We start from the raw sequence: 22,802 nt of genomic DNA, 5'->3' as shown, positions 1-22,802 counted from the left end.
GAAAGAATGGTCAAAAAAGGAATTGAATAAAGGTCAAAGAACATTACAAAGAAATTCTATTAAGGGGTGTTTTTTACTCCCTCCCTTACACACACAGATGCAACCTCTCTCTCCCCCTCCAGAGGAGAAAGCCGCACCACCAACCACTTTACCCCAGTCCCTGCCTCTCTTTCGTGATTGCATGTTATAACCAGCATAAGTAAACTATTCCCGTGCTATGGAATCGGGATCCCAATCTCGCCCCGACGTTTTAGCCCAGTTAAGTTGACATTCTCGTGTTCTAGCTTGTGCATCAAAAACTGCTGAACAATAATGGATCTACCAACTACAAAAAAAAAATTCATTCAAACACTGATGAAGTTGCACTATATCTTAAAAGACCTATTAGTGCCTAGACAAATACCTCGACCTCAAGTAAGTCAATGCCATTCCCAAAAATATCATCGATTCAATCAGTCCATTTCCACGGAGCCACATGTACTCCCCCACGAGTGAGTAGTCGTGCAACTTTTGCCAAAGTTCCCAATTGGGTAACTATGGAAATTAACCGCGCACAACTGTGTTGAAAAAAAAAAAAAAATTTTTTTATTGAAGATCCTCTTGCTTTTTCTTCCCATATAGATTCATCACTAATCTATAACAGCAGCAGCTACAATCATGTCTGAGAAGCCAAGTGAAAACAGATTGTGGGGTGGACGATTCACGGGAGCAAGTGACCCGTTGATGGATCTCTACAATGCCAGTTTACCCTATGACAAGATCATGTATGACGCAGATTTGACGGGGACAAAAGTCTACACCCAGGGCTTGAACAAGCTCAACTTGATCACTGATGAGGAATTAGCCAAGATCCACGAGGGCTTGGAAGTGATTAGAAAAGAATGGGCCGAAGGAAAATTTGAGGAAAAGGCTGGCGATGAGGATATTCACACTGCAAATGAAAGAAGATTAGGTGAGATTATCGGTAAGCACATTGCTGGTAAAGTCCACACTGGTCGTTCCAGAAACGACCAAGTTGCCACCGACATGAGGATTTTCGTTCGTGAGTCGTTGAAGGCCTTGAGTGCCAAATTAAAGACTTTTATCCAAACTATTTTGACGAGAGCCGAGAAGGAGATTGCCGTGTTGATGCCCGGTTACACCCATTTGCAAAGAGCTCAGCCCATCAGATGGTCTCACTGGTTGAGTTCATACGCCACCTACTTTACCGAAGACTACAACAGATTGCAGCAATTGATCGAGAGGGTCAACAAGTCTCCATTAGGCGCAGGTGCCTTGGCGGGCCACCCTTACGGCATTGACCGCGAGTTCATCGCCAAGGGTTTGGGCTTTGAAGGTGTGATTGGCAACTCGTTGACGGCAGTAAGTGACCGTGACTTTGTAGTAGAGACCTTGTTCTGGGGAACGATGCTCATGAACCACGTGTCCCGCTTCGCCGAGGACTTGATCATTTACTCGACTGCTGAATTTGGCTTCATCAAGCTCGCCGACGCCTACTCCACGGGCAGCTCATTGATGCCTCAAAAGAAAAACCCCGACTCGTTGGAATTGTTGCGGGGCAAGAGCGGGAGAGTCTTTGGCGGCTTAGCGGGCTTCTTGATGTCCATCAAGTCGATTCCATCCACATACAACAAAGACATGCAAGAGGATAAAGAGCCATTATTCGACGCCTTGACCACCGTTGAGCATTCCATCTTGATAGCCACGGGGGTTATTAGTACCTTGTCCATCAACAAGGACAAGATGGAGGGTGCTTTAACTATGGACATGTTGGCCACAGACTTGGCGGACTATTTGGTTAGAAAGGGAGTGCCATTCAGGGAAACCCACCACATTTCAGGCGAGTGTGTCAGAAAAGCAGAGGTTGAAAACTTGAGTGGCATTGACCAATTGACGTTTGAACAATTCAAGGAAATCGACGACAGATTTGAGGAGGATGTGCTGGATAGTTTTGATTTCGAAGTTAGCGTTGAAAGAAGGGACGCAATTGGTGGAACTGCAAAGAGTGCCGTTTTGAAGCAGTTGGAGAGCTTGAGATTGCAATTAAATTAGAGATTGTCAAGAACCAGTCGACTTTGATCAAAGTTGGAACCAAAAAGAATAGTTAGAAAAAAAAAAAAAAACGAATGAATAGTGTTGTGTAGCATGGAATTGCATTTTTACTCACGAAAACCCACAGAAAGAGTCAACAAAGAAAGATCTACTAGCTCTACTAAGCCTTTCCTTAATTCCTGATTGGTATTATTAAACACCCACCCTTCTTCAGCAATTTGTTGAGAAAGTGGGAAAAAGAAAACACCGGCAAAGCGAAAGTAGATCAGAGTTTTGGCGTTTCTCGCACATTTGAACCTTCCTCGAGTCCACATCAGATAAAGAAACTGTTGTCATATGGATTAACAAATTACATGCACAGCACTTACGGAAACTATAGCCATTCTTATCGTTCAAAAAAAAAAAAAACACAGCGCGTATGCCTGAGTCCAGATCCTAGGTAAGCTTGGACTTTAACTTTTTCAACACCCGTTTAGCTGGCTTTTCCTTTTGTTTCACCGAATTTTCATCGTCTTCATCTTCATCGTCGTCGTTGTCGTCGTCACTCTCAATATTGTAACTTGTATTATACTTGTCTAGCAACATTTCCGAGGTTTGTGGAAAATCAACCTGGCTGCTTGAGCTTGAGCGCAGGTTTCTCAAGTAAATGTCTGCATCAATGGGGTGCTCTTTTAAAAACTTGCACCAGTTGACCTGCTTCTGTGCCAACAGCTGTCTATCCCTTTTATATTCTTCTGTAATGCGGTCTAAGTCTATGATTGGTTCGGCTACCACCGCCGAGTCCCCAGGCCACTTGTGAGCTTGCTCGGAATGAACTTGCCCAGGAGGCGAGTCAAAGGAAACATATGAGTTTCTTCTAGGTTGTGCCGCGGAAAGCACCAAACCGTCACTTCCTCGTCGTCCCAAATCTATAGAATCTGATCTCCTGTGATGTGTGCCGTAGCGATAGTGGGGGCTGGGGGGAGCCTGGATCAAACTCTTCTGTCTAGGTGGTGTAATACTCATTTTCCTTTTTTTTTTTTCTTTATAAATATATAATGCAATATAATGGAAACAACTTCAAGTGACAAGTTTGATCCAGGATGTTTCCTTCCAGTATTTATATTAACCTTACCTCCGACCAAGATTCGGGTTTTTCAAGACTAAAACTGCCCATTCAGCCTGCAGTTGTTGATAAAAAAAAAAAAAAAAAAAAAAGACAAAAAAATGCATAAAACCGAAAATTACTTTTCAGATGTATCTCTTGTTGTTGAACGTTTTAATTCCGGTAACTCCACGGGCACCAAAAGCTTGCCCTTCTTCAGACACATAGTTTGGCATATTACAACTTGGCTCTGCATGTCTGTACTTCTCCCTTCACGGGTATCTTAAAGCTTGAGAATCAAAGGCAAAAACAAAAAAACAGTCACCGAAAAATTTCGATTTCATGTAAGCTCGTGTGAGGTTTAAACCGGATAAAGTCTTGGTTTTTCGTTCAAACCTGGCCAGGCGTTCAGCCGGGTAAGGTTGTTCTGACAAATTAAGGCACGGCCAAAAATTGCGGGCCGTGTCCGTGTCCGCTTCCTGTTTTTTTTTTCTTACATTTTCAATTTCCTCTAGCAACAAAGCCGGGACTAAAGAAAAAGCACTGAAGCAACTGACGGGTGTATGCTCTACTTCCCAAGACAACAACTTGCGTTTGAGAGCTTTTCAGTGCGTTTTTTTGGGTTCAACCACAGTGATGAGGGGAAAAATAGCAAACATGACTATGTTCAACCGAAATTCACCATTATTTAGAAATCGGGCCTCTGGATATGACATTCGACTATCACTGAGCAAAAGAAAAGGGAAACCCTGGGGGTTCTTTTATTCCCGGTAAAGTGAGCAGCTTGATTCTGGACTTTTGCACATTTTCGTCAATGAGTGAGGTCACAAGGAACGAGGTCAACAAATGAGGTCAACGTATGAAGTCTCAACGAGTGAGGTCAATGAATGAATGAGTGAAGAAAAAGAGGTGAAAGAGATATCGAGAGTATTCGTGTTGCTGTGGTTTGGCACGTGCGGCTCAACCAAAAACGGTCGAGTGTCGCGGATCTTCTCTGCAAAACGCGACACACACATATCAATATTTGCGACACCGTTTTCAATTTTGTTGCAAAAAACTCGTGTCAATACACACATACACACTTATGAACCTATGCCACACGGTTGAATTGCAAGATATTTGAGAACAAGTTAAGAGCTGATAGAGTGGGAAGTAGCATGGAAGAGGTGCAAGCTAAGGAGACTACTGAGAACTATTAGAAACCTGCCGTCACGGCGCTTTCCTCGCCTTTTTTTTCATTTCCTTTTGGCTGTTTTTTTTGAAGTTGAAAACTGAGATTACCAATTCAAGCAAAGTTGACCAGATATAACCTTGCACCACATACACGGAACATAGACAGACACACGGCGGCCATGCACTCTTTGAAGGAGTTGTCTACACAGCTGAACCAAAACCTACTCGAATTGCTGTCCTTGTCAGCAAACGATGTGATTGCAATTTATGAACGGATCTTGGAGTTGCTCGGCAGGGATGAGGGATTTGAACGCAATGTGGATTTGATTTCGCCTTTACTTGCAATGCCGATGGCAGGGAGAAGTGCGTTGCTTCCCACAATCAGCAGAGTCTGCTGGCAGTACCTTTATAATCCGCGTCTTGACGTCAATTTGCTCGTTGAAGCCTCGTCACAGTTCAAATTCGAATGCCGGTCGAAACTACTGTACTTGGAGGCGTGGTACATCAATAATGCACGCTTGGATGCGGAAACAGCGTTGTATTTGGAATTTCTAGGACAATTGCAGTGTTTCCTTAGAAGAGTTAAAGAGATTCCTCTGAACGACTATGTTTCCCTCCTCGAATTGACTCCTGACGAAATCGACCAGTCGTGGCTAGCTCAGCTAGAGATTGAAGCGCCGGCGGTGGATGATGACGGTCAAAAGTACCACCTGTACTTCAGCTCATTAAAAAAACGCTACCAGGAGGTTCCTTCTTTAACCGTGCTCGACTCGCTTACCTTTGTCCTCGAAGTATTGGACCAAGGAGTTGGAACCATCAACTCCGCCACCATAAAGAAATTGCAACATTGCACAATACCGATCCAAAAATCTGCAAAATCGGAGGTCTACTCCACTTTCAACGACTTGAACCCCAGACTATCTTATCTCATGACATTTGTTTATCTCAGCTATTTGGTTAGTTCCGACATAACGGACACATTTCAGGATCTTGTCCCCAGCTCCATTAATGTACATTTCAAATCATTCGAGTTGCCCCCCTTGGCGAAACCAAAGGAGTATACCATTGAAGACCAGCATAGCAGACACGAAAAGTTGATTACGTTGCAGTACAGGGTATTGGAAATAATCGACAGCTGTGTCGTGCACGAGATTGGCGAGATCTTCAAGTTGCTGGAGACGCTGGAGACGCTGCCAGTGTTGAAGAAATCAAAGACAACCTTGTGTGAAACGCTCTTGGCAAGCCTAATCTTTTCGCTCATCTGCGCCGAGCATTACCAAGACCTAGTTTTCAGATGTCATTCGCATCTTGTTTATGAAATCATTTCTCAAATACTCAACTCACCAGATGCAAGGACACATCGCTGGGTTCTTTTAATCAATCTCGCTAATGACATTTGCTACGGCGACTTGAGATACATTAAAACATTCATCAATTTATTCCACAATCAAATTAATAGGGACCCTTCGGTAATGAACGACGAGTTGGTCAGCAGTGGACTTCAATTCTTCATCGACACTTTCAAACCGAAACAGGATTATTCAATGATGTATCAACAGGATGATGCAGATCTCGTGATATCTGCTGTGCAATACAAACACCTCTACAGTTAATTAGTAAATTAGAAGCAAGTTGTTGTTGTTCTCCATGAAAAAAAAAACCCCCCATCGAAAAAAAAAAAAAAAAAGAGGTTTCAATTTTGTGCAAACCATCACCATCTCTCATCATCTCCCATCTCTCATCATCTCCCATCTCTCATCTTCTTCTTCTTCTACTTGAACTTTTACATCTGCACCCTTTTTTTAGCTTTTTTTTTTTTCGAGACATAGCAAAGCCATGGTTCTCAAGTCCACATCAGCAGGGAACGTCTCCATTTATCAAGTTTCCGGGTCTAACGTCTCACGGTCTTTGCCCGACTGGATAGCGAAGAAGAGAAAGAAGGCACTTAAACAGGATATCGACTACTCGAACCGCATAGAGTTGATCCAAGATTTCGAATTCAGTGAAGCCTCAAACAAAATCAAAGTGTCACCCGATGGGCAATACTGTATGGCCACAGGGACGTATAAACCACAGATCCACGTTTACGACTTTGCCAATTTGTCGTTGAAATTTGAGCGTCACACCGATTGCGAAAATGTCGATTTTGTCATCTTGAGTCAGGACTGGACCAAGTCGGTCCATTTGCAGGTCGACCGAAGTATTGAGTTCCAAACCAAGGGAGGCATTTACTACAGAACCCGGATTCCAAAGTTCGGAAGGAGTCTATGTTACAACGAAGTGAATTGCGACTTGCTCGTGGGAGCCCTGGGGAATGAATTGTACCGATTGAACTTGGAGCAAGGGAGGTTCCTTAACCCACTAATGTTGGACACCGAGGAAGGAGTAAACTCGGTAGCGATCAACAAGGTGCACGGGTTGATTTCCGCGGGGTTGGAAGATGGAACTGTGGAGTTGTGGGACCCAAGGTCGAAATCAAGGGCAGGCAAGCTATGGATAAATGAACAGTTGGGGGAAATCGGCGCCGGTGTGCAGGTGTCCTCGGTGAGTTTCCGCCAGGATGGATTGAATTTTGCATGTGGCACGTCCAATGGTAAGACCTTGCTATATGATTTGCGTACCAACCAGCCCTCATTGGTCAAGGATCAAGGATACGGGTACGGCATCAAAAACATTGCGTGGTTGGAAAACAGTCTCCAGCCCGACACAATTCTCACCAGCGATAAACGTATAGCCAAGGTCTGGGACAGAAACACGGGAAAGCCCTTTGCATCGATGGAACCAAACGTAGATATCAATGACGTTTGCCATGTTCAAAGCTCCGGTATGTTTTTCATGGCCAACGAAGGTATGCCAATGCACACATACTACATTCCGAACCTTGGCCCAGCTCCATCTTGGTGTTCATTCTTGGATAATGTCACGGAAGAGTTGGAGGAACGACCATCCGACACCATCTACTCAAACTATAGGTTCATCACCAGAGACGATGTTAAGAAATTGAACTTGTCCCATCTCATTGGTTCCAAAGTGTTGCGTTCCTACATGCATGGTTTCTTTATCGACATGGAGTTGTATGAAAAAGTCAACCTTATCGCCAATCCCAACTCCTTGCGCGATCAAAGAGAACGAGACATCCGGAAGCGGATCGAGAAAGAGAGGGAATCGAGAATTAGAAGCACGGGGGCTGTCACCAATACCAAAATCAAAGTCAACAAGACCTTGGCTTCTAAATTGCAGGAGAAAGTTGGCGGTGATGTTGCCGAGAATGTTATAAATGACGATAGGTTCAAGGAAATGTTTGAAAACCCCGACTTCCAAGTCGATGAAGAGTCGCACGAGTACAAACAGTTGAACCCGGTAAAGTCCCAAGAAAAGGACATTACAAGATCGCGAGCATTGACGGCAGCAGAGGAGTCGGATGAGGAGATTTACAACGGAAATGAACGAAGATCTGGCTCTCAGGAAGAGGCAAGTGACAGTGACAGTGATGGTGAAAACCAAAGTGAAAGTGAGGATGAAGAAGTCACCAAAGCCAACAAGGCGAAAGTCGACAAGCAACTTGCTAAATTGCGCCAAAAGCGAGAAGAGGAAAAGAGGTTCCAAAATGAAATGAAGGCCTTAGCCAAGGAGAATCCTAAACAGTCTTTGAAATCAAGCGATTCATTTGGATCCAAACTCAAGAGCTTGAACAAAGTCGCCAAGCCGAGGAACGACAACTCTAGATTGCAGAGACATGCTCGCGGTGAAGCTGAACTCACTTTTGTCCCCAGAAAGAAGGAGAAGAAGTACAAGCCCAGAGGCGATGAAACCGGCGACAAAGGACGAACAAAACAAAGATTTGACGGCCGTAGAATTGCCTCAAAGAATAAGTTTAGAGGTATGTAGAGGTAATAGTGGAAAATTGAAATCAAAAAGAAAAACCTCCGTAGGTCTATCAACATGTAACAATATAATCGCATTGGAGATCGAGATGAAAAAAAACAGTTGAAGAAACCTCCTAACCAGAAGCCCTCTTCCCCACATATAGACGGCAACACACAGACACACAGAGATAATGTCTCTCAGTAATTTCCAGCAGTATAAAAACCGAGAAGCCGGGGTCATAGAGACTAACCCGCAACTACGGCCAAAGAACGTCAAAAAAGTCCGGTCGATACCTCAGGCGGAGACATGGCGAAATATAGTAATGGGCGAGATTTCATCAAAGTTGACCCAGATAAACGATCCCAACGAAAGCGACTTTCGCTTGAGAGAGTTGAACGACGAGTTGAATCAGCTATTTAGGGATAAAAAGACATGGGAGTACCAGATCAAGGCGTTGGGCGGGAATGACTACATTCACAACCACAATAAAAAGGACATGATCAACTCTGGAGCCAATGTTGCAGGCTGGAGGTATTTTGGACGGGCCAAGGAATTGCCGGATATCAAGAAATCGATAGAAGAGAGCAAGAAGCAGGCTTTAAGAGGCAAGGTGTCCAAAGCAGCAATCTTGAAAGCCAGAAAGAAAAGATTGGACGACTTTTATTACGGTAAAGGCGAAGACGACCGCGAGCTCGTTGCATTCGAGAGTCGACGAAGTATAGAGTTGCAACAGGAACAACAAGAACATGAACATAAATATAAAAAAACACCGTCAATTAGATTTGCTCAAATCCCAACAAACGAACAAGTGTCCAAATGGCTCGTCGATAAAAAGAGACAACAGCTAATGAGCAGATTGGGCCTATAGTATCTCCAGCACGTCGTCAACAATAACAACGCCATTCTTTCGATACGTGGCATCGGTCTCATCTTCCTTCTCGGGACTAACGCTCTTGCACAACTTCTTAACAACAAAGCTCTTCCACTTTTTAGCGCAGTCGACGGCGGACCTCAACACGCAGTAATCGTACGCCAAACCAACGAAAACAACTTGGTCCACTTGATTCTCCTGCAAGATGGACTCCATTTCAGTATGATGGAGACCCCAGCAATCTTGGAAACACGAGTAGAACTCTCTGTCCTGCAAGTACCCTTTCCTCACCACGGCTGTTTTCGTCTTGTCGCCAATCCGCTCAAATGCATCGGCAAACGAAGGCGCGAGGCGTGATCCGTGTGTGCCTTGAACACAGTGATCAGGCCACAACACCTGCATTTGCTTTTCACCAGCCTCGGACTGGGGCCGGGCAAACTCCCGTTGCGTGAATGGCTCCACGCCATGCTGAGAAGCAAAACACGCGTGGTTTGCAGGATGCCAGTCCTGAGTCGCAACCACCAACGCCCACTGCCGCAATTGCTCGCCCTTGATCAACTCGTTGATGCGCGGCACAATCGATCTCCCCTCCTTGATGGCCAAGGTGCCATCGGGCGGTAGGAAATCTTCCTGCAAGTCGACTACAACCAAAGCTCTCCTGACCATGGCTTTCTCGTGGATGAAATCAAAAAAGATCCTTTAGAGACAGGGTGGAGTTGGAAGTGGAAAGTGAAGTGAAGTGAAGCTGTCTGGGAGTTTCGTGAAGGGTGAATCTCGCTCCAAGTTTCTGGACCCACCGTTCCATTGATTCAATCCATCAGCTTCGTTATCTGCTGATTGACGTGGCACGTACACTACTTAAGAAGCCAGGACCGGAGATGTCAAAGAGGTTAAGACCGTGCACCAAATGAACTTACTTGAGCGAATTGCGCAAGTTTAAGCTCGAGTTAAAAACCAACTGGAAAGAAAGAAAAAAGGGGGGCAAGCGCTGGAAAAGAAACCTGAACTAAGTGGTTGCGTATCTGCATCATCATGTCGAGGACGGTTTCGGGAATCATGGTGGTTTATCACTTTTTTGTTTGCTTTTCTTGCTTTTCTTTTTAGTGTATCTTGGGTGGTCTTGGAGGGAGATAGGGTATATGTTTATCAGGAACACAGCTAATGTTGCACCAGACATGTCGCATAGACGGGGTTCGATCTGCTTTGTCTACTTGTCGTCGGGCCAGTTTTCGTTGTGGCATGCTGCTCCATCTGCTTGTCTGGATCATTTCGTTTTAGGTCTTGGGCTCACTCCCGCGTGGGGATCTTCAACGAACGTATTTTCAATAAAAAAAGGGGTGGGACAGGGGGAAAGAGGTTGAGGCGGAGGATGCAAATGCAAATGCAGGTGCAAGTGGGGAAAGGCTTTAGCTCCTCCTGAAAGGATGAGCAGGGCTTTGGTTACTATAAAGGATCTAAGGGAAAATGAAAATCGGGGTTTTACAGCTGTTTCTTTTGAACGGCATCCTTGCTATTTCCGTGCAATTTTGTTTTCACACTGCATTTACACGTGGACAGATCCTTGGAGCTCTAAGGTCTGCAATGGCTCAAGTATTATGCCAAGTAAAGGAGGAGGCAAAGGAGGAGGCAAAGGAGGAGGAAGGCACACTGAGAAAGGGTTGTATGCGGTGAATGAGGTTTAGCTTTCTGAAGAAGAACCGCTTACCTGAAAAAAATCTATCCATTGCCGTCAGCAGCGCACTATTATTTCTCCGCTTTCAGATCGTTCCGTAACCAGATCCTAGACGAGGCCTGTGAATTCGAGAAAAAAGGAAAGAATTCAAGTCTAGAAGGGCAAGGGCAAAGGCAAGGGCAGGGGCACTCACTTTGCATACTGGAGACGGGGGGATATGCAAGCGTAGCCGCTCAAAGTTCTCACGACACCAAAGTGAGTGTATTGGGCACGAGAGCAGTGGAAGCTGGATCTGCTCAGCAAAGAGCCGATGCTGGAAAATGAGAGAAACTGGTGTCACTGCTTGTTTAGTTTTATAGTCTTTTTCATACCAGGACAACGTTCCAAAGCGAATTCAATCTTTTTCTTTCTTTCTTTCGTTCTTTCTTTGAACTTGATTTGAAAGGAATGTAGCTGGATTCATCGCCACTTATCTATCACCTTACCTTACCAAGTTTCCTGAAGATTCATTCTATTAGTTCAAAATTCTACATCTATCATTTATTAAAATTCAAGCAACGCCATGTGAACAAAGTGAAGACTTGTTCGTTTCTATCAGCCTTTCTAGCATTCCACATCAACAATTTCTTCAGTGAATTCAACCCCATTTCCTTTCTTCTTATTCTTAGTTATCACCATCGCACTCAACTGGCCGCCTTTATCGCATCCCGAATCTAATCCTTTGGTAAACGTGCGCAAGTTCAACCCTTTTGAAGCATCGTGGCCGTAATATACCACGTATTCAGCCGGTGGTTTACCGTTCTGCTCATTGTACACCTTGTACCATCTCTTGCTCCCGGGAGTAGACGGATCTGACGTAGTTTCATTGTAAAACGGAGGCAATAGTGCTCTCATTTCAATATTGTCCAACGGGTCTTGTGCAGATAATGGCACATCCCATACCAAGCCGGCGTGGACTCCGACCCCAGGCGCCGTCGTCCCGGCGCGTTTGAAAGGCACGTCTCCTAAAAGCTTGAGAACCGAGCACTTGTTTATGTACTTGACATGTTGAGGCTGGAGCTTTTTGGCTAGCAAGTACTCGGGATCTTGATTAAAGCCTCCCTTGGAGTTGCAAGGCGGTTGCAAACTTGCATCACTAGCTGAAAAATTGAATACAGGCTGCTCCAAGTTGTGGAAAGTAGCGTAATATTGCAACACGTTGAATTCGTGGTTGCCAATAATACAATCAACGTCACTTTTCGCCAAATAATCCAACAACGGAAGCGAGTCTGGTCCTTTAGTGATAAAGTCCCCGAGCAAGAGCACATAATCCTTCTTTGGATTGTACTCGGCCTTCTTGAGTAACTTTTTGAACTCTCTGAAATGGCCATGAACGTCTCCGATCAAGATGTACCTGCTATAGCTTTTGCAGTCAAATTGGCCAATGTGCTCGATAGCGTTGAGTGCCACTGGTTGCGGGATGTAGTAATCTGGAAGCAAAACAACCAACACGTACAAGACAGCGGCGGCAAAGACGCCGCCTACAGCGCCGAGGACGATCTTGGCCGATCTGCTCAAGCTGGTGCTCTTCTCTCCGTACCCAAGAAGTGGCACCGTTTCACTCATGATCTTTTTTCTTTTTTGTTTCCAGGTGGTTGTCTATGGCAAAGCTATGACTAGGCTGCTGTGCCTTGTACTTATACCTCTATATCTGCTTCTCCCGCTGGCTGAGTGGCTGAGTGCCGTGTTGAGGATTGCAATTCGTCGTGAGCTGGCGTCTTTTGATGCAAGATGCATCGATAAAAAATACTGACGGTGATGCGCTATTTGGTATCTACAACCGTCGCCAGTCCAGCACGTGGTTTGCTCCTCGTGCTGGCTAGTAACAGCCTAGATGATCCTGCTTTTGCATGTATATCCATATAGATATACACCTGTGGTCCTGGTGGTTGTTGGTTTCAAGATCCCTCTGTGTAGTATCTTCAGCACGTAAAAGTATCACCTTCAGAAAGAGTTCTTGCTCCTGGCGATGGCGATGGCGATGGTGTGGGGGAGGGCATCTCGCTTATCTTTCAACACTTTACGAGATCTGCGCTTTCTTTGTCTTTGGTTTGCCGAAGTGTATATTTATTGGACCAGGAGGAGTGGGCAAGAGCATCCGTTGGGCTACTAAGGACACCAGCGAAACCGAGGATGTCGAGTGATTGCAATACGGCAAGTGTACTCCACGAATTGGTGACCAGCTATGAAGCAAAAGCGTCGTTGAATGACAGGTTGATTGACCAATACACTCTCACACTCGACAAGCGCACGGCACAGCATTCGTCGCCGGGACTCATTCCAGCCATAAACCAGATCTTGATGGATACGGACTATGATGCCATTGATCCCCGCCGTTCTTTGATTGCCTTGCTTCAGAAATTCTTGTCGTATTTGACATTTAAGGAGATCTTGAACTACTACCCGGAGAATTTCATTTTGGAAAACTTGTACCAATCTTGCGGCACAGCATCGATCGTATCCCTCGAGATTATCAATGTCAATATCGATCAGGCGTCAACCAAAGAGTTCATTCGCAAGAATGGTGTGGTTCCCAGGCTACTTGAAGTGTATTTCAACCCGGGAACGTCGATTGCGGTGTTGAACCAAATACAAATCATGCTGGAACGGGTCGACGACGCGGTGGATCTCGTGAGACCTTCATCGGATCTATTCTATTCTGCGAGAAAACTGAAGGACCCCGTGCTATTGGCTCGTCTTTTGGACGTGTTGTTGATTCTCTTGCCGAAAATGCCAGTCGATCCAAGTCTATACCTATTCAGTGGCGACGAGATCCTCAAATACACCGACGACTTGATCTTCACGATCCTCATTGTCCAATTCTACACCAAGCTCATCGGCATGAACTTTCCCATAGAAGACGCCTTGAAAGACTTGTTGAAGATTTTCACATCTGGCCCAGATGTCGACGAGATGGTCAAACTAGAAATCGCCGATCTCATCGCCAAGATGTCGTACAACAACTACAATTCCATTTTGGAGGCTTCAAATGTGTTCAAGACGTATAACTTGTTGCCAGTCTTTGACAAAGATGAAGCTTATATACGCTTATTGAGTCGCTGCAATCCCGATTTGATTCACGCTCTGACTCCAGCAATTTATGAAGACGTCTTGGCGCACTTGGCCTTGTTTGACGCAAGGTTTTTCCCCATCTTGCTCAACTTCATCAAGTCTAAACCAGTTTGGATCTACTTGCAACCGCGACTCACCAAGGATCGGCTAAGCAAGCTTCCAAAGAATCTATTGTTTCACTTGTTATTGGAAATGGCAAGATTCAACTACAGTGGCGAATACCTATTCAATCAACTACCTAGTATCCTCACTGACGAGTTGTTGGAATCGGACGTGAGAAATAACGAGATTTGGAATTTGAAATTGCAAGTCTTGGAAGCTTTGACCAACCTTGAGGCTGTCCCGGGTTACGATTACTGGCAAGGTAAGTTGAAAGAGTGCTACAATGTCATGCGCTTTGGACAACTGTACAAGAACATCCAGCCAAAAGTGGATATCATTGACGAAACAGCCTAGTGAAAAACAAAAAAACAAAAAAAAAAGTTGATTTGTGTATTGTCTTTATTTGTTATCAAGTACCAATTACCTCAAAAGACGTTTTCAGCCAGTTCCTTGTGTTTAGCTGCTTCTTTTGACTTTGTTAATCAACCATACATGGGTGGATCCAGGGCATCTGTCTCGTGTTGCTTTCTCCACAGCTTCTGCTGTGATTCCTTTTCTTTCGCTTCCGCCTCCTCACTCTAAAAGGCTGGATCTTGGAGTCGCAGTATTCGCTTTCGAGCTATCTAGTCTCTGAAAAATTAGGTGAAAAATTAAACACTGTTCAGTCGTTAGGCTCAGTCTATATTGACCCAGCTGTTGCCGCAGATACACGTTCGCTGAAACACCATCGTCCATAACCCAATGGCAAAGTTCTCAAACACCAACGGGTCGTTGATCAAGGATACCGCGGCGCATCGCGTGCACTTGCGGCACTTGTCGCCAAAGATCATCACTTTGCGCAACAGATCCTTATTCCTTCTGTCGAGGACCCAGTCGGTGTTGTAGAAAATGTCCACTTTCGAGTCTTTCAAGAGCCATCGTTGTTCCACCAAGGTTTTCAACTCTGGTGCCACTTCCCCTAGTATCAACTTGAGCTCGTCAATCTTCATATTTCCCTTGGTGTTCTCCCGTGCAATTAGCGCGTCCAATTCTTTTAAAAACCCTTCAAACGGCTGGAGGTTCATCGTCGCCGTGATGTTGAAGAACCGGTTCAATGCCGACTTCATTGGCTCGTACAATTTGTTCGACTCGGCCAAGTCTCCACCTAATTTCTTGAGTAGCTGATGCACTTTTGAAATTGAGGATATCGCATAAAGCAAAAATAACCGCGAAATCTTGGTCAAGATCAAAGGAAGCACGGGCAAGTTTTCTCTTTTGAAACAGGTAATCTCCACCAATTGCTGCGACATCAATTTCAAAAGGTCCGAGAACCACGCCAAATTCCCAATCAATGACATGATTATCTCGGCTCGTGTGGAGGAGTCCTTCATGGTGTCCTCGGCTGGTGTTTTTTTGGAAATCTGTCGGTAAATGGTGCTCAACGTGAACATCACCGAAAAACTCACCGACCTCAAGTTTAGCACAATCCAGGCAATTTGAGACATCACGGGGTTGTCGTTAGCGTCGCCTAGAACTGATTGGAGAGAAAGTAGCTTCTGCAATGGCGGATTCGATAATAGTTTGTCGACAGACTCCTTGCTGAAGGCATCGAGCTGGAAATTGATGGCTTTATGCGATTCGCTAATAAGCGATAGGATAAACTTGTTGACAATAAGCTTGACATTGACCTTTTCTGTTATTTGCTTCGATAACAAGCTTCGAAGTCGATCAATCTCCGATTGAATGAGGAGCAACAAGTCATCGGAGCACGTGTTGCTGTAGCATGCAAAAGCGTGCATGTATGCAAATGCCGCCGAGGTTGCAAACAACTCCTTTGGTTGAAAGCCAAGATGCAGTCTTTTTTCGAGTGGCTTGATGGTGAGCTCGAGGCTATTGCTATAGGTCGTGGTGTAGACCAACGAGGTCAAGTTGGGTGAAACAGCCACAATCAAGGGCTTATCAGTTTCGATTGCCGGAAAGTCGAAACCCACGTCAAACATGGTTGACAAGGTCGGCGGCGGAAAGTCTGCGTCGCCTATAATGCTCCACGTCAGATTGTTCACAATGTCAATCTTGCGGGAATAAATGATGGTGTACAAGTCGGACGCCGCGCTAACGATTGACCGTATCGGGTACTGCATTTGAATCGTATCGACGAGCTCAACAGTCTTTAAACTTGAAATTGAACTTTCTGCTCCTGCTCCTGCTCCCTTGGCAGCTGCATTGCCTAGCTGCAAAAAGCCGTCCGATATCAATTCCGCCACTTCCACCAACTGGTGCCTGTAAATGGTCAGACCATAACTGACAAGTATGCTCATTTGCGAGCCCTTCTCTGCGTTGGCGGAAATTACGTCTATCGAAGTCAAGTCCTGCAAGGGTCTCATTCGGTGAATCTCGCGCAACGTCAACGTTGGTGCAGTTTGATTCTCCTTCGCCGTGTGGTAATGAGGATCCGATTTTTGTCTCTTTGCCGACTTCACCAAAAAACCCCAGTCAATGGTGATGGAATACGTGACAATGTCATCGGATAGCGAATCCCAAGCCGACACAATAACCTGTCCATCATTGGTGAACCCCATCGACGCCTTGTCAATCACAACGAGGTCCAGTTCCACCAACTGAATCAGCGCCTTGTGGTACTCCACCTTGTGTTCCCCCTGGTAGTACAACATCAAGAGCCCGTTTTTCCTGAGCGCTAAACACGCCTGCTTCGTGGGGATCGGATGGGTGACTCCATACGGCGAAAACTGGTTCACTCCATAAGTGTACATATAGCTCAGCTCAAGCGTCACCAATGCCGCGGGCTTGTTGGAAATCTGCGGTTTTTCAATATTCAACCACTTGAACGCCACAATCGAGGCTCCAGGGTTAAGCGGAGACTTGATGTCCTGGTTGATAACGTCGCGGTAAATCATCTCCATGTGGTTGTACGACGTCAATTGATAGCTCGGCGACGAGTCCTTGGTCTCGAGGAGCCCGACTCCAGCCATGAGGATGTAGAAATTCCCGTAGACGTCAGAAACGGCAAGATCAAGGCTGAGCGTGCTCCAGGACACCAACGAAATCTCGGGAAGGAAACTGTTTTCGAGCTTGACGTCTATCGGCTGCGGTTTGGCCAATCGCCAACATTTGTCGACATTCTCCAAATACGTCAATAGCAAATTGTGCTCGCACGTTTTCGTGGGCGGGGTATAAACGATGAATCCATTCTTGGACCACGAAATCAAGGACGAGGCGCGTTGAGCATCCGCGATGTATCGATTCGTCAAGGTGTTGGTGTTCATGTGGAGAGAAGAAGAAAGAGGGGACTCTCCAGAGATGATAAGGCAGGGCCATTTTCTTCGTGGTCAGAGAAAGAGAGAGAAGAGGAAAAAAATGTAAAGAGGGAGGTTTAACGTACGCCAAAATGTGGATGTCTACGTTTAAGAATCAACACTATCTCTCACACTCTCTATAGATCACCTGGAACGGGGTATGTGCTGGTCCACTCGGCGACTCTCTTACCGAGGTCTTTCACTTTGTCGCTGTTGTCAGCAAGCTGCTTGAAAGAGGCCAAGAGCTCCTTTGGGATCTTGCCTTGCTCTTGCTTTTTCAACTCAATGGCAATGGCCACGGCTTCATCGATGAAATCGGTAACTTTGGAGAATTCGTCAAATCCAAAGCCTCTTGTGGTCATCGCAGGGGTTCCCACTCTCAACCCGGAGGGGAAAAGAGCGCTGGTGTCGCCGGGGACGGTGTTTTTGTTGGCGGCGATGTTTGCTCTTTCCAAGACGGCCTCGACACGCGCACCGTCGATGTTTCTTGATCTCAAGTCGACCAAGATCAAATGGGTGTCGGTGCCTCCAGAGACCAACTTGAAGCCCTTTGACTCTAAGGCAGTGGCAAAGTGTTTAGCGTTGGCAATGACTTCTTCTTGGTAGGTCTTGTACTCTGGCTCCTGGCACTGTTTCAAAGCCACGGCAAGTGCAGATATGGTGTGGTTGTGGGGCCCGCCTTGGTGGCCAGGGAAGACTGAAAAATTGATTTTCCTCTCCAATTCATAAGGGATCTCTTTGCCCTTTTTGGTGACTTTTCTGATTCCTTTTCTAAAGAAAATCATCGATCCTCGTGGTCCTCTCAAGGATTTGTGCGTGGTGGTGGTGACGATGTCCGAATAGGGGAATGGCGAGTCGGTGACACCAGCAGAAACCAACCCGGAGATGTGCGCCATATCCGACATCAAATAAGCGCCAACCTTGTCGGCGATTTGCTTCATTCTCTTGTAGTCAATGACTCTGGAATAAGCAGAAGCGCCAGCAACAATGACTTTTGGCCTGAAAAGCTGCGCATTTTGCTCCAAGGTGTCATAATCGATAATCCCGGTCTCCTCGTTAAGCCTGTAGGGCATGGTTTGGAAATATTTGGAAATAAATGAAATCTTGGCGGTGTTTGTTTGGTAGCCGTGAGACAAATGGCCTCCGTGGGGCAAGTCTAATCCCATGATTCTGTCGCCAACTTCCAAAATGGCAGAATAGGCGTACAAGTTGGCCGGTGCTCCAGATAACGGCTGCACATTGACCCCCCATTCATTTGGGTCCAACCCAAATGCCTCCAAAGCCCTCTTTTGGCATAATGATTCTGCCTTGTCAATAATCTCGTTTCCTCCGTAGTATCTCTCGCCGGGGTAACCTTCGGAGTACTTGTTTTGCATTTCCGACCCCAACAAGTCCATAACTGCCTTGGAAGTAAAATTCTCCGAGGGGATCAAAGTGATTGAGTTCTTTTGTCTGATTCTCTCTTGGTTCAAGATATCTGCCATCTCGGGGTCAATCTCCTGAACAGACTTGGACACCAAGGCCTGGGCAGTTGGCGACACCGCGTAGGATCTAGCAGCGGCTAATCTTCTAGATTGGGCCCTCAATGAGCGAATCGTGGTCGAGAGCATCTTTCCTTGACTGTTTGAAATGAAATCTACAGAATTTGGAGAAATTTGTATATCGTGAAAAATTCGATAAGTCATAAATAAAGAGAAAATGAAAAAAAAATGGAGGGAGCAACGGGGAGCCTGTCACGTGATTTAACCGCACTTGAAGAAGTCAAACAGAAGAAGTCAAGCCTTGAACCGATGAACCCATCAGCAGTGGTTCCTTTCTTTCTTTGTTGAAGAAAGAGGTCAACTTTGCTTGCTAAAGGTGAGTCGATGATTGTAACCGCATGACTCTTTACGGCTGCAACACTTGATGCTCTTTATCTGCAAGTGGTCCTGCAATTGTTCCACCGTCGGTCGAGCTTGAGGGTTAACTTGTAAAAATGACTGTACTAGCTCCGAATTTCCCGTTGCTGTAAGTAGTTCACCTTGCTCAGCACAATAGGCTTTATACTTTGCATCAGTGTGAGTGGCACTTTTCCAAGGAAAACTCAGGTTTTCAAAATAATACCATATTACGCCAATAGACCAGATATCAACGGGTTTGCCTTGGTAAGTTATCGAGGAAAAAGTCTCCGGGGCAGCATACTTTGGCGAGCCAACGAGACCCACACAGGGGACATCTGTCTGTCTAAGCACGATAAAGTCAATCACTTTCAAAAACAGGTAGTTTGCATCGAAAACGAGATTTTCCAATTTCAAATCGCGATGACACATGTTATTTGCATGGAGATATCTTACTGCCTCAAACACTTGTTTCCATAAACACAACATTTCATTCGGTTCATGAGCGGCGCTGGACGATCTCATCAACTGGGCTAGATTAGGACTTCCCGCCTCCATGTAGAGTCTAAACTCACTACCACCACCCAAAAATGGAGTGTTCGTTTTTTTGGTTTTGAAAACTGAAATGATGTTTGGATGATCCAACCGGGCAAGGATCTTGTACTCTTCGCTGACCCTCGCCTCAAATTGAGCCCTGGTTTCGGATTTTTCTCTGTCGTGGTATATTTTCACAGCGTATTGGAACCCCGACCTAGATTTGTATAAATGCACTGTTCCGCTGATTCCTTGACCGAGCTTGCCCACTTTCCTGTCAAAACTTGAAAACCGTGGGGGTTTATCGCTTGTGATTGACATGGCCGAGCTGGTGATGATGCCGTGGTTAGCTAACTCTAGCTCTGATTCATTATTTCTAAAGATACTCAACTTGAGCGGAAGTGATCAACAAGATGGAGACTGGGGTTGGTCGCTTTGTCTGATGTAGCAGTATGTGGTTTCTCTGTCGGTACAAAAAAAAGGAACCTAAACTTCACAGCGGGGCGCATCTTTTTTCGCAGCCGCAACGGCTTCTTTTTGCTTTAGGGGCAACCTGTTCGGATGATATTTGGAGTGAAGTTCAACGAGACCAAAAAAGAATCGGGCGGTTCTTGAAAGCTAAAGAGGTAAGGGAAGGGATTTTGCAAATGGAAGATGTGCTTTTATCGTTAGAAGTGCTACGGTCAAGTTCTCTCGTTTTTTGCCAGTTCTGCCAGTGTCAATTCTTTACGAGCGTATTGCTGCAAAAAAAAAAAAAAAAAGGATTCAATGAAAATCTATTCTCTCTATAAGTCTTTAAACTGTTCATGAAAGAACGCTCTATATGGGTTAGCGTCACCAATCTTGTTGATTTCAGCCACTTCGTTTTCAGTCAATTCAAAGTCAAACACATCGAGACTTTGTTTGATTCTCTCTTCCTTGGAACTGGTGGTTATTGGAAGCACTCCCTTTTGAAGAGTGTACCTCAACAAGAGCTGAGCCTCAGTTTTGGCATATTTTGAGGCTAATTTCGATAAATACTCGCCCAATGCGTTTTCCTTGACTCTGGCCAAGGGCGCCAAAGGAGAGAAGGCCTCGACCAAAATGCCGTGGTCTTGACTGTACTTGACAATATCAGTCGATTGGTTCTGGAGAAATGGGTGGAACTCAATTTGGTTCACCACGGGGTAGTATTCTTTACTTGGCGACACGGCGAATAGTCTTTCCAAATGGGTTTTGGCAGCATTGGAAATGCCAATTTCTCTAACTTTGCCTTGCTTCTTTGCTTCAACCAACACTTTCCAAACGTCTTCCAAGGAGTACCCGCTCAGAGCCTCCTTGGAGAAAAACGGGGTGTGGATAAGATACAAATCAATGTAGTCGACGCCAAGTTGCTTCAACGCCTTGTCAATCGAGTTCTGAGGCGAAGGGCTGCCCTTGACACTCCCCCAGCCAGCATTGTACTTTGTGGTGATCCACAAATCTTCCCGGGGGATCCCGGTGCGTTTCAATGCCTCGCCAACTTCCTTTTGCGTGTTGTACACTTCTGCAGTATCAATGTGCCTATAGCCAAGTTCCAACGACTTTAGGATCTGCGACACCAACTCTTCGTTGACTTTTTCTTGATTACCTGGTTGTTTCCAGACGGTCCCTGTGCCAGTTCCAATTGAAATTGGAGTTCCCGATTTGGTCTTGAACTCCTTGACTAGTGTGACTGGGTATGTTTTGGCCATTGCTGCTTTTGGTAACGTGGAGGTTGAAAATAGGGAGTAATTGCGAAACTTGGGAACAAATCTAGCTAACGTCGGCAACTGCCTTATATATAGCATAGAAGATACCCAGGGGTGGGGGGGGCCTAAATCAATTATTTAAAATCTTGAAGAGAAGGACTGGAAAAACTGTGGATCCGAACAATTCTGACTAATCGAGCTTATCTCCCGAACGGCACCTATGCGGAAACGAGACAAAAAATTCCGAGGCGCGTTCCGAGTCTCGAGCCGAGCGTATCCGAGGTGGGGGGGATCAAGATGAAGATGAAGATGAACATTCAACAGCAACACGGTGCTTTCGACTTTGTCGTTACTTATTCAAACCGGTTCGAAACTAAAGAAGAAAGATCCTCCTATGCTAGGGTTTTACTTTGCCGTCGACTTTGTCGTTACTTTTCAAACCGGTTCGAAACCAAAAAGGAAAGATCCTCCTATGCTAGGGTTTTACTCTGCCGCTTTGTCTTTGGAAAGCCTCGTTTGCCAATGGGGACCTGCGACTACAAACAAATGGGCATTTTCACATCCCTAGAGCATGGACACTTGCCTTTTGCAAAATTAACTGCTCCTCCAAATGCTGCAGTAGTGTTGCGTCAACTTGGCGCGTTTCAATAAAACTGTCGACGGACTCGCCAAGCCTGGAAACGAGGGTGGCTGAGACTCTACCGTCGTTCGCTAGCTTGAACTTGAGATCCTTGTTGCCGATAACTTCTGCTCCGAGCTTGGTAACATCATAATCGGCTGTACTAAACTGTTCTTCTATTGGTAGCTTAATCAAGCGCATTATAGTAGGCCACTCCTGAACAAATAAATACACACATACATGTCTATAAACATATACGAACCGAAGCTTACTCGATATGAGCGAAACTCGTATCCGTACCCTTCTCAACCGTTTGAACTTGACAAGGTCGTGGCGCATCAGCTTATTATTATATAGTTGCAATATGGATGATACTGGAAACTTGTGATGCAACACACTTCTCTTCACATTCAATAATTGCACTTGATAATTTTGTCTTTCCACTGCTAACTGCGAGCACCTCCTCACCGCCTGGGTTTTGGCTAGCCCCGGGAGAAGGACACATTTTCCTGCTGGCTGGTATTCTAACTTTCAATCCCCCCTATATCCAGCCATATCTAGCGGCAATAAGGAGGTTACGAGTATGCTCACGTGACTCACCAGTATATATTTAACCAGCAAAGTCGAAGTTCGGAGGTCGTGTACCGGTGATCAGTCGGCTCTGGTTACGTAATCCCTCCCCCCGCTTATTTTTTCTTATCATTTGCTCTCTCCAATTCTCCCGTGAGGCACGAAAGGAAGGAAGAAAGGTTCTCGCCACTACAAAAGAGGAAGAAGAAGCAACCTTTGATTGCCCTTTGCCTCCTTTTCTTTCCCTTCTTTCCTTTCTATTCTAAGT

The 22,802-nt window shown here is 45.5% G+C and overlaps 12 protein-coding genes across 12 annotated transcripts; 5 read left to right on the top strand and 7 right to left on the bottom strand. All coding sequences in view use genetic code 12, as the record gives it.

Moving 5' to 3' along the window:
• Positions 1–657: 657 nt before the first annotated feature.
• Positions 658–2,052, top strand: LODBEIA_P60920 (uncharacterized protein; the record flags this gene model as incomplete). Its single annotated transcript, XM_066976497.1, has 1 exon — positions 658–2,052. One exon carries the CDS (start codon positions 658–660, stop codon positions 2,050–2,052), a length of 1,395 nt encoding a protein of 464 aa, XP_066833030.1.
• A 435-nt stretch (positions 2,053–2,487) lies between these two features.
• LODBEIA_P60910 (uncharacterized protein) lies at positions 2,488–3,057 on the bottom strand (the record flags this gene model as incomplete). Its single annotated transcript, XM_066976496.1, has 1 exon — positions 2,488–3,057. The coding sequence occupies one exon, from the start codon at positions 3,055–3,057 to the stop codon at positions 2,488–2,490; it is 570 nt and encodes a 189-aa protein (XP_066833029.1).
• Positions 3,058–4,488: 1,431 nt separating this feature from the next.
• On the top strand, positions 4,489–5,922 carry LODBEIA_P60900 (uncharacterized protein; the record flags this gene model as incomplete). The annotated part of the gene is made up of 1 exon (XM_066976495.1): positions 4,489–5,922. One exon carries the CDS (start codon positions 4,489–4,491, stop codon positions 5,920–5,922), a length of 1,434 nt encoding a protein of 477 aa, XP_066833028.1.
• A 223-nt stretch (positions 5,923–6,145) lies between these two features.
• On the top strand, positions 6,146–8,197 carry LODBEIA_P60890 (uncharacterized protein; the record flags this gene model as incomplete). The annotated part of the gene is made up of 1 exon (XM_066976493.1): positions 6,146–8,197. One exon carries the CDS (start codon positions 6,146–6,148, stop codon positions 8,195–8,197), a length of 2,052 nt encoding a protein of 683 aa, XP_066833027.1.
• Positions 8,198–8,366: 169 nt separating this feature from the next.
• LODBEIA_P60880 (uncharacterized protein) lies at positions 8,367–9,024 on the top strand (the record flags this gene model as incomplete). The annotated part of the gene is made up of 2 exons (XM_066976492.1): positions 8,367–8,870; positions 8,986–9,024. 2 exons carry the CDS (start codon positions 8,367–8,369, stop codon positions 9,022–9,024), a joined length of 543 nt encoding a protein of 180 aa, XP_066833026.1.
• Positions 9,025–9,038: 14 nt separating this feature from the next.
• On the bottom strand, positions 9,039–9,713 carry LODBEIA_P60870 (uncharacterized protein; the record flags this gene model as incomplete). The annotated part of the gene is made up of 1 exon (XM_066976491.1): positions 9,039–9,713. The coding sequence occupies one exon, from the start codon at positions 9,711–9,713 to the stop codon at positions 9,039–9,041; it is 675 nt and encodes a 224-aa protein (XP_066833025.1).
• A 1,609-nt stretch (positions 9,714–11,322) lies between these two features.
• Positions 11,323–12,324, bottom strand: LODBEIA_P60860 (uncharacterized protein; the record flags this gene model as incomplete). Its single annotated transcript, XM_066976490.1, has 1 exon — positions 11,323–12,324. One exon carries the CDS (start codon positions 12,322–12,324, stop codon positions 11,323–11,325), a length of 1,002 nt encoding a protein of 333 aa, XP_066833024.1.
• Positions 12,325–12,891: 567 nt separating this feature from the next.
• Positions 12,892–14,286, top strand: LODBEIA_P60850 (uncharacterized protein; the record flags this gene model as incomplete). Its single annotated transcript, XM_066976489.1, has 1 exon — positions 12,892–14,286. The coding sequence occupies one exon, from the start codon at positions 12,892–12,894 to the stop codon at positions 14,284–14,286; it is 1,395 nt and encodes a 464-aa protein (XP_066833023.1).
• Positions 14,287–14,606: 320 nt separating this feature from the next.
• On the bottom strand, positions 14,607–17,195 carry LODBEIA_P60840 (uncharacterized protein; the record flags this gene model as incomplete). The annotated part of the gene is made up of 1 exon (XM_066976488.1): positions 14,607–17,195. The coding sequence occupies one exon, from the start codon at positions 17,193–17,195 to the stop codon at positions 14,607–14,609; it is 2,589 nt and encodes an 862-aa protein (XP_066833022.1).
• Positions 17,196–17,362: 167 nt separating this feature from the next.
• LODBEIA_P60830 (uncharacterized protein) lies at positions 17,363–19,957 on the bottom strand (the record flags this gene model as incomplete). Its single annotated transcript, XM_066976487.1, has 2 exons — positions 17,363–18,861; positions 19,117–19,957. 2 exons carry the CDS (start codon positions 19,955–19,957, stop codon positions 17,363–17,365), a joined length of 2,340 nt encoding a protein of 779 aa, XP_066833021.1.
• Positions 19,958–20,421: 464 nt separating this feature from the next.
• On the bottom strand, positions 20,422–21,348 carry LODBEIA_P60820 (uncharacterized protein; the record flags this gene model as incomplete). Its single annotated transcript, XM_066976486.1, has 1 exon — positions 20,422–21,348. One exon carries the CDS (start codon positions 21,346–21,348, stop codon positions 20,422–20,424), a length of 927 nt encoding a protein of 308 aa, XP_066833020.1.
• A 553-nt stretch (positions 21,349–21,901) lies between these two features.
• LODBEIA_P60810 (uncharacterized protein) lies at positions 21,902–22,165 on the bottom strand (the record flags this gene model as incomplete). Its single annotated transcript, XM_066976485.1, has 1 exon — positions 21,902–22,165. The coding sequence occupies one exon, from the start codon at positions 22,163–22,165 to the stop codon at positions 21,902–21,904; it is 264 nt and encodes an 87-aa protein (XP_066833019.1).
• Between the last annotated feature and the right edge of the window lie 637 nt (positions 22,166–22,802).

The sequence above is a fragment of the Lodderomyces beijingensis genome (genome assembly GCF_963989305.1).
Source record: "Lodderomyces beijingensis strain CBS 14171 genome assembly, chromosome: 8".
Lineage (NCBI taxonomy): Eukaryota > Fungi > Ascomycota > Pichiomycetes > Serinales > Debaryomycetaceae > Lodderomyces > Lodderomyces beijingensis.
This window is presented reverse-complemented; position numbering and strand designations above follow the sequence as displayed.